This window comes from Mastigoproctus giganteus, chromosome 9 (assembly GCF_048544385.1).
Source record: "Mastigoproctus giganteus isolate SK-2022 chromosome 9, ASM4854438v1, whole genome shotgun sequence".
In the NCBI taxonomy this organism is placed as follows: Eukaryota; Metazoa; Arthropoda; class Arachnida; order Uropygi; family Thelyphonidae; genus Mastigoproctus; species Mastigoproctus giganteus.
Window position 1 is genome coordinate 177137680 of NC_143583.1, and position 12293 is coordinate 177149972.

General features: G+C 39.6%; 1 protein-coding gene across 1 annotated transcript in view; it reads left to right on the forward strand.

Annotated features, from left to right (window-relative positions):
* The first annotated feature begins 3234 nt into the window (after nucleotides 1-3234).
* Nucleotides 3235-12293, forward strand: part of LOC150080904 (uncharacterized) — a 256611-nt gene continuing 247552 nt past the window's right edge. Inside the window, exons 1-2 of the mRNA XM_090380849.1 lie at nucleotides 3235-3323; nucleotides 9055-9211. Coding sequence (XP_090236975.1) covers nucleotides 9121-9211 — 91 coding nt within the window. The 5' untranslated portion in view covers nucleotides 3235-3323; nucleotides 9055-9120. The remainder of the gene's footprint in view (nucleotides 3324-9054; nucleotides 9212-12293) is intronic.

The following is a 12293-nucleotide window of genomic DNA, read 5'->3' on the forward strand; positions in this document are numbered from 1 at the left end:
TTTTGGTGGCTTTCCATTTAGCTTCTCTCGGACGAAAACGATGCGAGAGAAGGCAATCAGCGCGACACGAGGACGGTTCGCAAACGTCAAACAGTTACGAAGGAATATCCCACGTGCGTTCTAAGATAAGGAAAGACGGGAGCCGGTGAGGCGCAGATGAAGCGTTGTTGTTTGTTTGTTTACAGACGCGTGGGTGCATAACGAGGCCATGCCCGGGGGTGACAGACAGACAGACGGTGTAGGACGAACGTCTCCAGCCAGCGAGGATGGCTGTGCTTCGCTCCTTCCCTTAAAAGGACGCTGTTTATCGTATTCCGCAACTCCGAATTCTCTCCGTGCGACATCCCCCCCATCCTGCAGTTGCCATTCTTGTCACCACTTCCGGCGATGCCACGGATCACGTGAATTCCTGGCGTGCCGATTGCAGCATCCAGCGAACACGGAGGAGGAAAGCGGGCTAAAGGCATCCCATCGCTGCACGCGAACACACCCGCCTGTGAAAGCCACCGCTACTCGACGACTTTTATGGTCGAAGATAATAAGAAGATTGAACATGCAGAACAGTTGGGGTGGGTGGATGGGGGGATCGATATCCGCATTCTGATCGTGCCACGCTCTGCTAAAGAGTGGAACGTGGCTGCGTTAAGATTATACGATTCGGAGTGTAAAACACGTGCGTTAAGCGGAAATGTTCTCAATATTCTCTTACGCCAAATCCTGTAGGTGGCGCTGCTGTCCGTCATATCTCTATGGATCTAAATGGTAACCTCGCTCGAGACGTTGGGTTCGTTTTCTATGTACAAACGTTAAGATGATACGCGAGTTCAGTTTGGCAATAGGTGGCGCCAGTGTCTGTTGTCAGACGACATTGGGAGTTAACAGACGATGCCATCTGCTTTTCTTCTCGGAATAGAATTATTTAAAAGCGTTCAGCGAAACCCGTTTGTTGCCTTTATTATGAAAATAAAGAATGCGCGGAAACTGCTTAAAAGAAACACGGGGGAGTGGCCGCCCCCTGAGTGTTGTAGAAGGCGGACATTAAGGATCGCCAAAGATAGAAACGGGGCTAGTGAAGGCAGTCTGTGTGTGTGGGTGTAGCGCCGAGTGATGTTTAATATCGCATCCGCGATATTTACATGCGTCTGTTGTCGCATTTTTCCGTATTTCATTTTAAGCCCCGACGGCCTTCAGAAGACAAAATTACTTCCCCGTCATCGTCTGCAAACGAACAGTCGCTAATATCTTGAAATGCCTCACCCCCAATACGTTTAATAACCCTTCCATTATCAAAGCTACCGTCCAGAGAGCGAGTTTGTTAATACTCTACGTTGTTGGCATGGCAACGGCTTCCTATAATCAGTTCCTCAAATACCTGAACACGAGTGACGACATTTATAAACTGCGATATTGTGCGTGTAAGGGGGTGGGTGTTGGGGTTTCAACGAACTGATTATTTTGTTCAATTTAGCCTTAAAAAGATAGAAGCGGAATTATGGGATCGCCATGTCTGTATTTTATTCTTCCACCCTCCTCCAAATGGCCTTCGTATTTATAGTCCGAAATCCAAACAGTCCAAAATTTGTAGCGCACATTGAGGGTATGTGGTATTAGAGATACTCTGGCCACGATACTTTCATCTGGATCCTTCGTTTTGAAACAAGATGGCCGCCATGAAAATAAACTCTTTTTATTATTCAGTTTATTAAGTTTGATTTCACCACTGTATAGTTGTTAGGCTACAAGGGTGTACAGACAATTATAAAAACATATTTAGTTTTATAAAAACATGTACATTAAAAGGACGATTGACAGTGTTTGACAATTCAGTTGGTATAGTTTAAGAACATATACATTAACACGAGGGAGATAACTTAGGTTTGAACATGTATACACAGGAAATTAAGTTTGCAATATGAATTCAGTTACACTATTAAAAAGACAGCCAAAGTCTTCAAGTACAGAAGTTCCTGGATGGATGGCACGGCGTCCATAGATGGAGTGACACGACCTTGTCAGGATTCACTGTAGGCAGAGGCTTTGATGCAAGTCTTCCAGGATATTCTTCCTGTATTTCTTGTCTCAAATAGTTTATTGGGGGGGATCAATTTGCAGCTGGTTGAAATGTTCAATAATATTTGCTGGGAACATGTCTCTAAGGCAGACGAGGTTGGTAAAAGTCGACCTATAACGTCGATTATATCGCTCTCTAGGATGGATAGGATACTTGATGCTGAGACGATTTCTTGCACGTTGGGGGAATCTATCCTATTAATCGGTAGTTTGGAAAGAGTGATGAAGTTCTTTTCCAGAATTTTGATTTTCCACGGTGTCATATTTATGTTTGCATGTAGTATAGATTTAGAGACAGTGAATGGGTTACCATGGATCCTATTCAACCACCTCAGAACCATATTCAATTGCCAGGAATTTCTTTGCAATACTCGATGGGGCCGAGGACCATAGTTCAGATGAGTATAAAGCGATCTTCATCGTATTGCAATAATACGACCAATAATAAAATTATAAGCGCGGGCTATTTGTAGTTAGAGTAAGATCCAAACAATATTTACATTAAGTTGAGAGTGCCCCCTCCATTCGCGTACACTAGCTCAAAATAAAAACAGTTGCACATTGACCTGTGACAGTTATATTTTCATTTCCACGCCGGTGTCATATTCGCGGCTAAAATGGAGTTATTCCATTATTTTGGTGTTGGAAAACCTATTTTTGGTAGTCTTCAAGGTTAGCAGGAAGTGTTTTCGTGTACTGGAGGCGACGGTTCTTTTTAAGAATTTAAAATAACGAGACGGCTCTTCGCGCGTTGTTTTCAACATTATTTTCCCAAGAAAATTACTGTTTCTTGAGTCCACGGACAGCGGCGTACCACCACTCAAAGAAGTCCAAAAAAAAAATGACCTCAATGCGAGCGGAGAGGGGGGTTGCCGCTTACCCGCATCACGTAGCGGCCCCTGCTTTCGCCGAGATATAACGCCGATCACCGTCCTCACAAAGCAGGCGTTGCGGACCCAGTTTCCAGGGGAAATATTTCGGGCAATCGGATGTTCTATTACATCTTTGGACCGTAAAGCCCGCCTTCCGGATTTGGCAACGCGCCAACGATCCCACCACGGCACATCCGCCTCCTGCTGAGATTTGTGCACGTGCTCTCCGAGTTTCCTAAGAGCCGTTACCTGCTTAGCGATATACGTCTTTCCTTAGTTTGCCTTTCTGGAACTTTACAGTGACATCGTGGCTGCGTCAGGAATTGTGTGCGTCTTTAAACTGTCAGCCGGCCCGTTCGGATATTTTAACTGACGATTCATGTACGTAATTCATCTTGCTGTACTTTTAGTTTACGAGTTGGTCTGTTTTGAATCGTGTGTTTTCAAATTTCTCCTTCTGAAGAATGATGTTCCGAAATGATAAAACGCGGGGGTTCAGTTTCCGTTGTGTGATCCAATTTAGTCGGATCATTTTTATCCGTTGCGTTTTATTCTTTCGGACGTTTATGGTGCCACTAAAACTACTTTTTTCGTATTTGTTTACGCGAGCGTGCCACTCATTGTTACGTACCTTCGGCTCATTGTTGTTCCCATCTGTGTGGCAACGCACGTTTCTCGGCTAAATTATTAGTAGTTTCTTATTTATCTATTCGCCTGTCACGCGTGGCACGTTCCCATGCTACCGAGACACGTGCTATATTTTATTCGGCGAATAACAAACTGGCCGAGTAATAATTTCCTCGAAATTATTGTTGGGCTCGTGCGTTCATTATGTTACAGATTCTTAGCGAGATTATTTTTTATTGTTGCAAAAAATCGTCTGCTTGCCAAAAAAAGCGTCTGCTATAGGCGGTAATTGGATTAATTTTTTTTTTTAAAGTTCTGTTTGAATGGCGATTTCGGCACTGATGAATAAAACTGCGTAAAAATCTATTTAACTTTGGTAATAAGTAATGAAAAATCGTTGGAATCCATGTTGGTAGTTTGGTGCTGTGGATGTTAATATTTTTAAGGATGGATCCTTCGGGATGTAATTTTAATACTACGAAACTGTACAATTTTCATAAATTGGGTAATTATCTAGAAGTGTGGAGTACAAAAATACCAAGAGAGGAGGTTTAATTTTCTTTAGACTTTTTTGTGTCTGCACAAGGGAGGGACATATTTTCTAGAACCTGCTGCTTCAGTTTCGATGGGAGCTGTCGTCACCGTCTGAATATGACATGGCCGTCCTGCCAATATCATTTTGTGGCGATAAAAAATAAACATTAGCAGTCTTAGAAGCTCGGAAGATGTTTTTGACTATTCCTTCGTAAAATGATTGCCAGCTGCTCTAATTCCAGTGTTCAACAGCCTCTGACCCACCCATTCTGCCCTGCCAGTGACTGTTAGGGGACAAACTGCCATTTTTAAACCTTTTTTTTTTGATTTTTGGTTCCTGAATATGTCGAGAGATATTAGGTCAGAAGCAGCTTCCTTGTTGGGAAAGAAAAATGATGGTGTAATCATTGGGAGTTTTTGCGATATAATTGATGCAACTTTTCTTTGCCATCTCAAGTAGTTCAAACGAATGAAAGATTTAATCAGATACTTCGCTTGTGAGGCAGTGGTTTATGAATATTGGTCATCACTTTTTGATCATGGTGGAATGTTGGGTTAGTGTGCATTTCACCGATTCGTTGAGTTTATTTTGCGTTTCCACCGCAGCTCCTTTTCGTCGGAATTCCCGCGTGGTGTGAATGTGCAGAATGTGGGAAAAGCATCGTTTCCGTCCCACACGTTCTTCAGTAATTGACTCACTGAACGCGAATGCTCTGTTTCATCTTAGCTATGTTGCAGAGTATGCAACCAATGCCATTATATACTCGCTTTTAAACTTCCTCCAGTCTCTCGACGCGAACATTCTTACTCTCAATTTTGTCTTACTCTCCTTCTTACGGTTATTTCCAAAGACGAATCCGAATCAGTTTTGAATTATTGATTGCGAGGTTGTTGTTGACTGCGTGCCAACAACTCCACACATGTGGGGGTTCAGCCCTCGGGCAATAGCAGCCGAAGTAATACTTTTTGAGTTATATTTTGCTGAGAATGATTATTTCTTACAGTTTAAATTCTTTAAGGCAGCTGGGGGTCTACCTGAATTTTTCTGGGTCACCAAATGTTAAGGTTAACGTCTGGGGGCGTCAATTTTAATCGACTTTCTCGTTCGAGTAGTGGCACCAGCGCTGTCCGCCCGAGACTAATTCTGAACAGCGCACAGACGTGGTATTCTGGGAAGGAAGACACATGTCACCGCATTTTAGGAGTGGGAGGAGGAAAACTGCTTAAAACCGACTCTCCGGGCGCAAAGCTTTAAATTTAGAATTACCAGTTGGCTGACCGGTCAGTGGAGAAAATTGCCGAGCAGAAATAAATACGCAGACAACAGCGACACCAAGATTTACGGTTAATTTATGTAGAACCGGAAACTGGTAAACAAAATAAATCAGACAGTATTCCCCGAGAAATTTCCACGTTGATAAAATCAATGATTTGGAAGCAGCGATTACCCGCAAGATGGCTAATGGTGTGAGTAGATTTAAGAAAGGAGAGTGGTTCTCGGAACGTATTTTCATGCAAAAAGGAATTGAGCACAAAGTTAAAAAAGTTCTTTGATCCAAATAAATTCGTATGGTTTCAAATCTAGTTTTTGCGTAGTTTTTATAACTGTGATTAAAGGGTTATTTTACGGTGGTAAAATAACATTTTATACAATTTCTAGCATTAGTTTTTTAATACATTTTCGCTTCTAAACTTTTTTTATTTGCGTATTAACTTTTGTTACTCGTGCTGGGACATTAAAATTAATGGACTGTTTAGAAATGTCAGATCGCTAAGGCACGAGGAGTCAGTATATTGTGTTCTGTGGTTTTATCTTTGTGGGATGAAAAGCTCCAGTCTAAGGAAAGGAAATAACCATTCTCCCCAAGAGTTCTTTCCTTTGCATAAAGTGTGCCTCGTGGGTAGGATCGCTGGCCAACCCCGCAGTGGTTGGAAAAGACTTGAGTTCGAATCCCGTCGACGATGGAAGGAATTTTTTATGGGTCTTTTGCACAACGTGGCTGAGTTAGTCGGTCTCAGCAGACCATAGCATGGTTTTTTTCTCCCGGAAACTCGGGTTTTTCGCTGTACTATGATCTTTTAGTTACCACGAGGGCCAAAAAACACTGCTGTAACCCGCAGGTGCTTCAATTTATTAGAAATGGAACCTTAATTCTGCGTTGAATGTCTAATGATTGTACACAAATTCTCTTAGAAGAGAGAGAGAGAGAAAAAGTTTTATTTGAACAATTTGCGCCTTCCAGTCCACAGTTGTCTCTTTTAAACGAGGAAAAAGGAAAGTTGTCGCAGACTCTTCTTTTCCTGGCCTTTTCAACCTCTATAACTTTTTATTAAAAGTAAAGCTACTACTTTCTTTTCTTCCACTCAGACATTTTCACCCGCCACACACAATAAACGTGACTAAACAAGCATAAATAACGTACTCGCAACTGAATGTCTCGCGAGGTACAGTCTAGCGATAGTGAGCAACGAAGGTAGAGCGACAATAGAAATGGCGGGGTTAGCGAGCAGGAAGAGGGCATATCCATATATGCCGTACGCAAACATAAATCTGTCTAACCAGGGATAAAAGAAAGAAAGAAAAGAAGATCCGTTTGAGCCACATCATTTCGTATAGCGAAATCCTCTGAAATAACTTCTGAATGGTGACATAGGCAAGCGACAACTGGTTAAGAGAATATTACTCCATTATACACTGTAAGAGAAAAGATTTTAATGACACTGGGGTTTAATGTGTGCTCTTATTCAGCGTTATTTTATTTTTAGTTGAAAACAAAAACGTTACATTACTGCCGTTACGAAAATTGTTATAGCGGGCTTATCACATGAGGACGCACAGACGGACATTGCTAAAAAAATTAAATTTTTAAATTATAAATTATAAACTATTACATTTTAATAAAATAAATAAAAAGGGACTTTTTTATATGATTACAGGAACGAGAGCATTAGAAATATAAGCGATTACATTTTAAAAATCTATTTATCGGTCAGTATTTGAGATACAATACTACCCTGGATGAGACTACAGACCAACTGGGTCGCATGAAAGGGTTCGGATTACATAAAGGAGGATGCATACTGGCATACGAACAAACGATAGTCGTATATCATTCATAAATGTTAGTTTAGTGAGGTTTATCCATTGATTTAATAGATTCTAAGGATCTCAATAATGGACGTGGCAGCGAGATTTTGTAGCTTGCGAAACCGAATGAATGTCTGTGGCTTTGTCGCGTGTACTACTGTATCCTCACATTTGACTGCTACACCGTGGTAAGTTATTAATAAGGTTCATTAACAAATATAGGAAGAAGGATCAATCTAAACCTAGTTGCCCACATCTGCATTTATAACTGAGGCTATTGCTCTTAATCTCTACAATTCCTATCGCTATCTTAGCATGAGGCTTTTGTCCTAAATTTGCATTATCCCATAATGTCCCCCAATTAGGTGTTCTACCAGTTGGCATCCAATCAGTAGAATACCAAATGGGACAGATTTCAGGGATGATCAAATGTATGCGATAATGTTTTTTTGAATTAATTTATAATTAAAATGGAATTTTGGATTCTACTCGTATTTATTTAATTTATTTTTTTTTTAATTTTGATTTTGAATTAAAGTATGCGCAAGTTTTGTTGAGGGCATCCTTTATTTGAGTATTATTAATCACAGCTTCAAATGTTGAACCTAAGGTAGTCTAGATCTTTAAATTATCGGGATATCATCCTGAAAGATAGAGAAAAACAGCCAAAACAAACAGAACAGATAGGTTTCCACCCCCGAAGAATCCCTACTGAAACTATTATGTCTCAATATTTAATTGAATCCTCATATTCAAAGATAAGGGTTCATTTAAATATTGAATTCTGTGTGGAGTTCACAATATTCTAATTTATGATATAGAATTCACGTACTCTTACAAGTTTAATAAGGTTTCTCGGATTTATCTAATACCAACGCAAGGTGATGATAAATAATATCACTTTTATATTTAAAGTTTATTGGATCGCAGCGTGGAATGTAGTCCAAGATTTATCGAGTATCAAAAATAATCTACTTTGTTTTGATCCACATTTCTTTGTAACATCAAGAAATATCCCGGACCTTGCAGTTCAATACTGCAACAAGTGTGTCGCTATCTTTCCACTTTATCTGGTGGTAAAATTGTAATTAATTGAGATTAGAAGTACAGTTCCTAATATTTCAGGATAAGCTGAGAATGTTTTCATCTAGAGTTATTTGAATACGAAAGATATAAAGAAAGTGTAAACCCTGACATCAAAACGAAGAATGGTAGACGTTTTAAAAATTCGGAAATAATATTTCCAAGAGACAGCTAACTTTCAGGAGGACAAAGAGAAAGCCTTTGTCCAACACTGGCGTTGTCCGCATTAAGTAAATGTAATTAAGAACCCTTGATCTCGGTACGCGAGATGAAGTGAAGAAGGAGTGCGTGTACTTACCAGAACACACATCGATTGCAGGGCAGGTTACGAGACAGTGCAGATTATGGAAGAAACCTCATCTGGTCTGCGGATTTATTTATCGAACTGGTACAGTCTGTAATATCCTGTGCACAGGGTAATTCCTCCAGGCTTACGACACGAGATGTTTACAAAGCGACATTAATCCAGAGACGGTTAGTCGCTTCTCCATCATCGTTCTTTACGGGAAATCTGAGATTGGTTGACACACACACGCGCACACAAACAGTATCCTCTGGTGTTTTGCTATTTTAAAAGAATAGCATCTAAGAGTTTCATGAGCAAGAAAAACGAGAAAATAATTCCTTCTTAATCAATTAAATCAAAGTAGGGAAGAAGAAGATGTGTGCCCTTTTGTGTTCACCAGTTTTTTTTTTTAATTTGTTTTAAGTGAAAGTAACTCAGTATTAATTATTTCTTTGGCATGAGCGGTATGATGTTTCTTTTTCTTGTTTCTCTAGAAGGACTGGCAGGATCTTCATGAAGGTGATGCCAAGAACTCCTGCTTATAAGATAAAGTGAAGCCTATGTATGAGATGAACACATCTACGTTGTGCTTTTTGATGTTTCTGGGATCCTTTGGATTTACAACGTGCCTATCAGAAGTTTTTAAGATTGGTGAGTATTTTTCTTCAGGAAACACCATTAGAATTATGTTAGTTTTATGGTGTAGAAAGTCGCGAAATCCTCCAGCGTGACTTAATACAATATGAAAACCGAGCACTTTAGAAATATAGGAGCTAAATGAAGTTATCACTAAATGAATGAATTTGAAACTGCAATAACAGTGGGTTGTTTAGAATAAGCACAGAGATAGAAATTCCACGGACTTAATGCCGGTGTTCCATGGTAAGTTTGTTTAGTTTGCTGGACGAAAAAATTGCGAGTTTCAGACTAGAAAAAATCAATTTTTTGGAAAAGATCGATTAATTCGTCCACTTCAGATATTTGATGTTCTTCGGTCAAGACGGAACTCGAACTCAACCCCTTTCCATATACCGTGTAGAAAATGACAAGCATGTTAAACTTCGAGGGAATAGATGACAAATAACTACACTAGTGTTCAAATAATTAAGATAAAAACCCAGATTTTTTAAACGACCTATGTTTTTTCATGAAATTTGATATGCTGGCGTACAGTCTTTATAATTTAAAATGGCAAACTGGAATAGGATGTCGAGATATAATTTTAAATTTTCACCAAAATTAAAATAAAGCGAACTATAAAAGAGTGCACTACACATCGTCACTGATTTCTAATCTAGTGCGTTCTCTTTTCGACTCTTTCTGTTGAATCTAAAAGTTTCGTATAAAATTGTACTTATTACATTATATTAGCCATCGATATGTAAGTATATTACACGAGGATAGTTAACGATTGAATAATGGTAGAGTAATCGAAATCTGAGGTTTCCAGAGACTTAAACATGCCAAAAACCGCAGCACCATCTCAGATAACAAGATCATTGGACAAATGTTCTCTTTGTAGTCCACACATGTTTCGATTTAGAGAGAGCGTGAAACATGTTCACACTTCTCTGACACCAGAGACATTGTCTGTTTTCATTATGATGGTGGTTTGGCTGAGACATAATGACGAAAGATCCACGATCTGCAAATCATTGAAGGGGTGAGGTCGCCTTGATTGCTTAAAGGCATCGGAATGAAATCCGTGAGACCTACGTAGGCTTTACAGTGGTGCTGGTATACTTGAGGGAACAGTGGTTATGATCGCTGTGAGAAAAGGCCTTGGGTCGAGTTCTGTTGAGACGGTTGATGTTTTTAAGAGTTTACTTAGCTGTAGCCGAGGTAGTGATTCTTGGGAGAGAACTGCACGGTTTTACTACTGAAACTTAGGTTTTTAATCCAGTAAAGCAGGGCAGGCTGAATGCACATAAAATGCACTCAATTTGCTAACAGAATGCATCGAGTCCCTTCATAGCTTAATTTGCTTTTACACAAACATGACAGACAAACAACGGTTGTTTTGTTCGAAAAATGCTCTCATTAATGTAGGACTACGTTTCGATTTGTTTTAATTTTTTTTTCAAAGTGAGGATATTGAGTTGAAGTGGCAAGCAAAATCTTCGGACACAAATCCGATTGAACATGACTAGGATGATTTAGGGAGACGAGCCTGAAATATGTTGACGTCCTCTTAGAACTGTCCATGCTCTAAGTAGAAGAGTGATATTTGCCATTGGCTTTATCATTAGCTTTGTAAAAAAATATGAGAACTTTGGTTGCCAGAAATCCTTATGAAATTGGTGACTAGTGCAGGACTACCCACTCATTTTGAACTTGTAGTTATGATTCTTGAAAATGGCCGAAAGTTTGTTTTCAAACTCAGTATGATTGAGCATTAAGTATAATTAAGAAAAATATTCCATATTTTCCTGTTATCTCATATTTTACGATTGTAAGGTCACTTTTAGGCACTAGTGTTACAGTGCCAAAACGTGAAACTAACTTTTCAGATTGTAGGTGTTTGATGAGCACTGTGCAGAAACACCAAAAATGCACAATTAGGGCGATCTTGAAAACTTCCCTGGATCAGTTTAAAACACGGAATTTAAACGCACTTGCCAAAGGGCAAGTGTTTCTTATTTATTAAGTGCTTGTAACAGTAGTTGGGTTTAAATAAAACGTTTCCATATTGCGTAAATTTGCACTTATAACGCCGAAAGATTAAACTGAGATTCTTCAGGAAGAATGACTGTCACATTCTGTTTCATTAAAGCGCAACATTCATCAACCGTACTTTGTGCTGGTTTGAGTTATTTTAAGCGAGCGCAGAGGCAATTAGGTCACGTGGTATTCATATATCGTGTATAGAAACTGTGTTATGGCGGGTGCGCGCTATAGTCGGTTTCCTTGTTTTTCAAGGAAAGCCCAAGTTCTTCCTGGATGAAAAATCATTATACATTTGCAGCAGATGACCGAATAAATCGATTTCTACTTGAAGAACACTAGTAGAAGTACGCGTACAGTCACTCCAGTGCTCTGATGCTCTAGTAAACGCCCCCCACCCTTGTCTGAGTTTGATTTGAAATCCCGGACTGAGTAAATTGGTGATTGTTAGAGAAATTGAAATTGGGAACTGACGCAAAATTAGTTTTCTTCGATCTTGATTCATTCAAACTCGGTAACAGAATGAAATGCTTAAACAGCAACGGGTTGAAGAAAAATGAAAGAATAAAATATGCGGTATAATTCATGAATGGTAACTGCAGAAGCACGGCTGCTCGACATAATTAACCGAATGCGTAGAAAACGTGGTGTAATGCGTGCAGCTTGAGATGAAGCGGGACAGATTTTGGTGTGGTGGTGTACCGTAGAATACTGATGAAATGACGAGACAGCGAAAAATTTCGGACAGGTATAAGGGACATTTATAGGAGTTGTATAAGAATTATCAAAAAAGATCACGTTACAGAAGTCGCGAACAAGATGTTATCTGATTGGACCATACATACCGACTACACAAACAGTGACCACCGAGCAATCACTTTTAAGGTATCTCTCCTTTCTAATACTACAGGTCCCCCTTCTTCTCCTCCTCCAAAAGATCTTAGAAGATTTTCTATCAAAACCATCAAATGGCCTTTATTTATGTCTTCAATTCACCAGGATTTTAATGTTGACACTCGCCGGTCTTTGAACCAGTTCAATGCCTCAGAATATGCATTCTATGGACAGG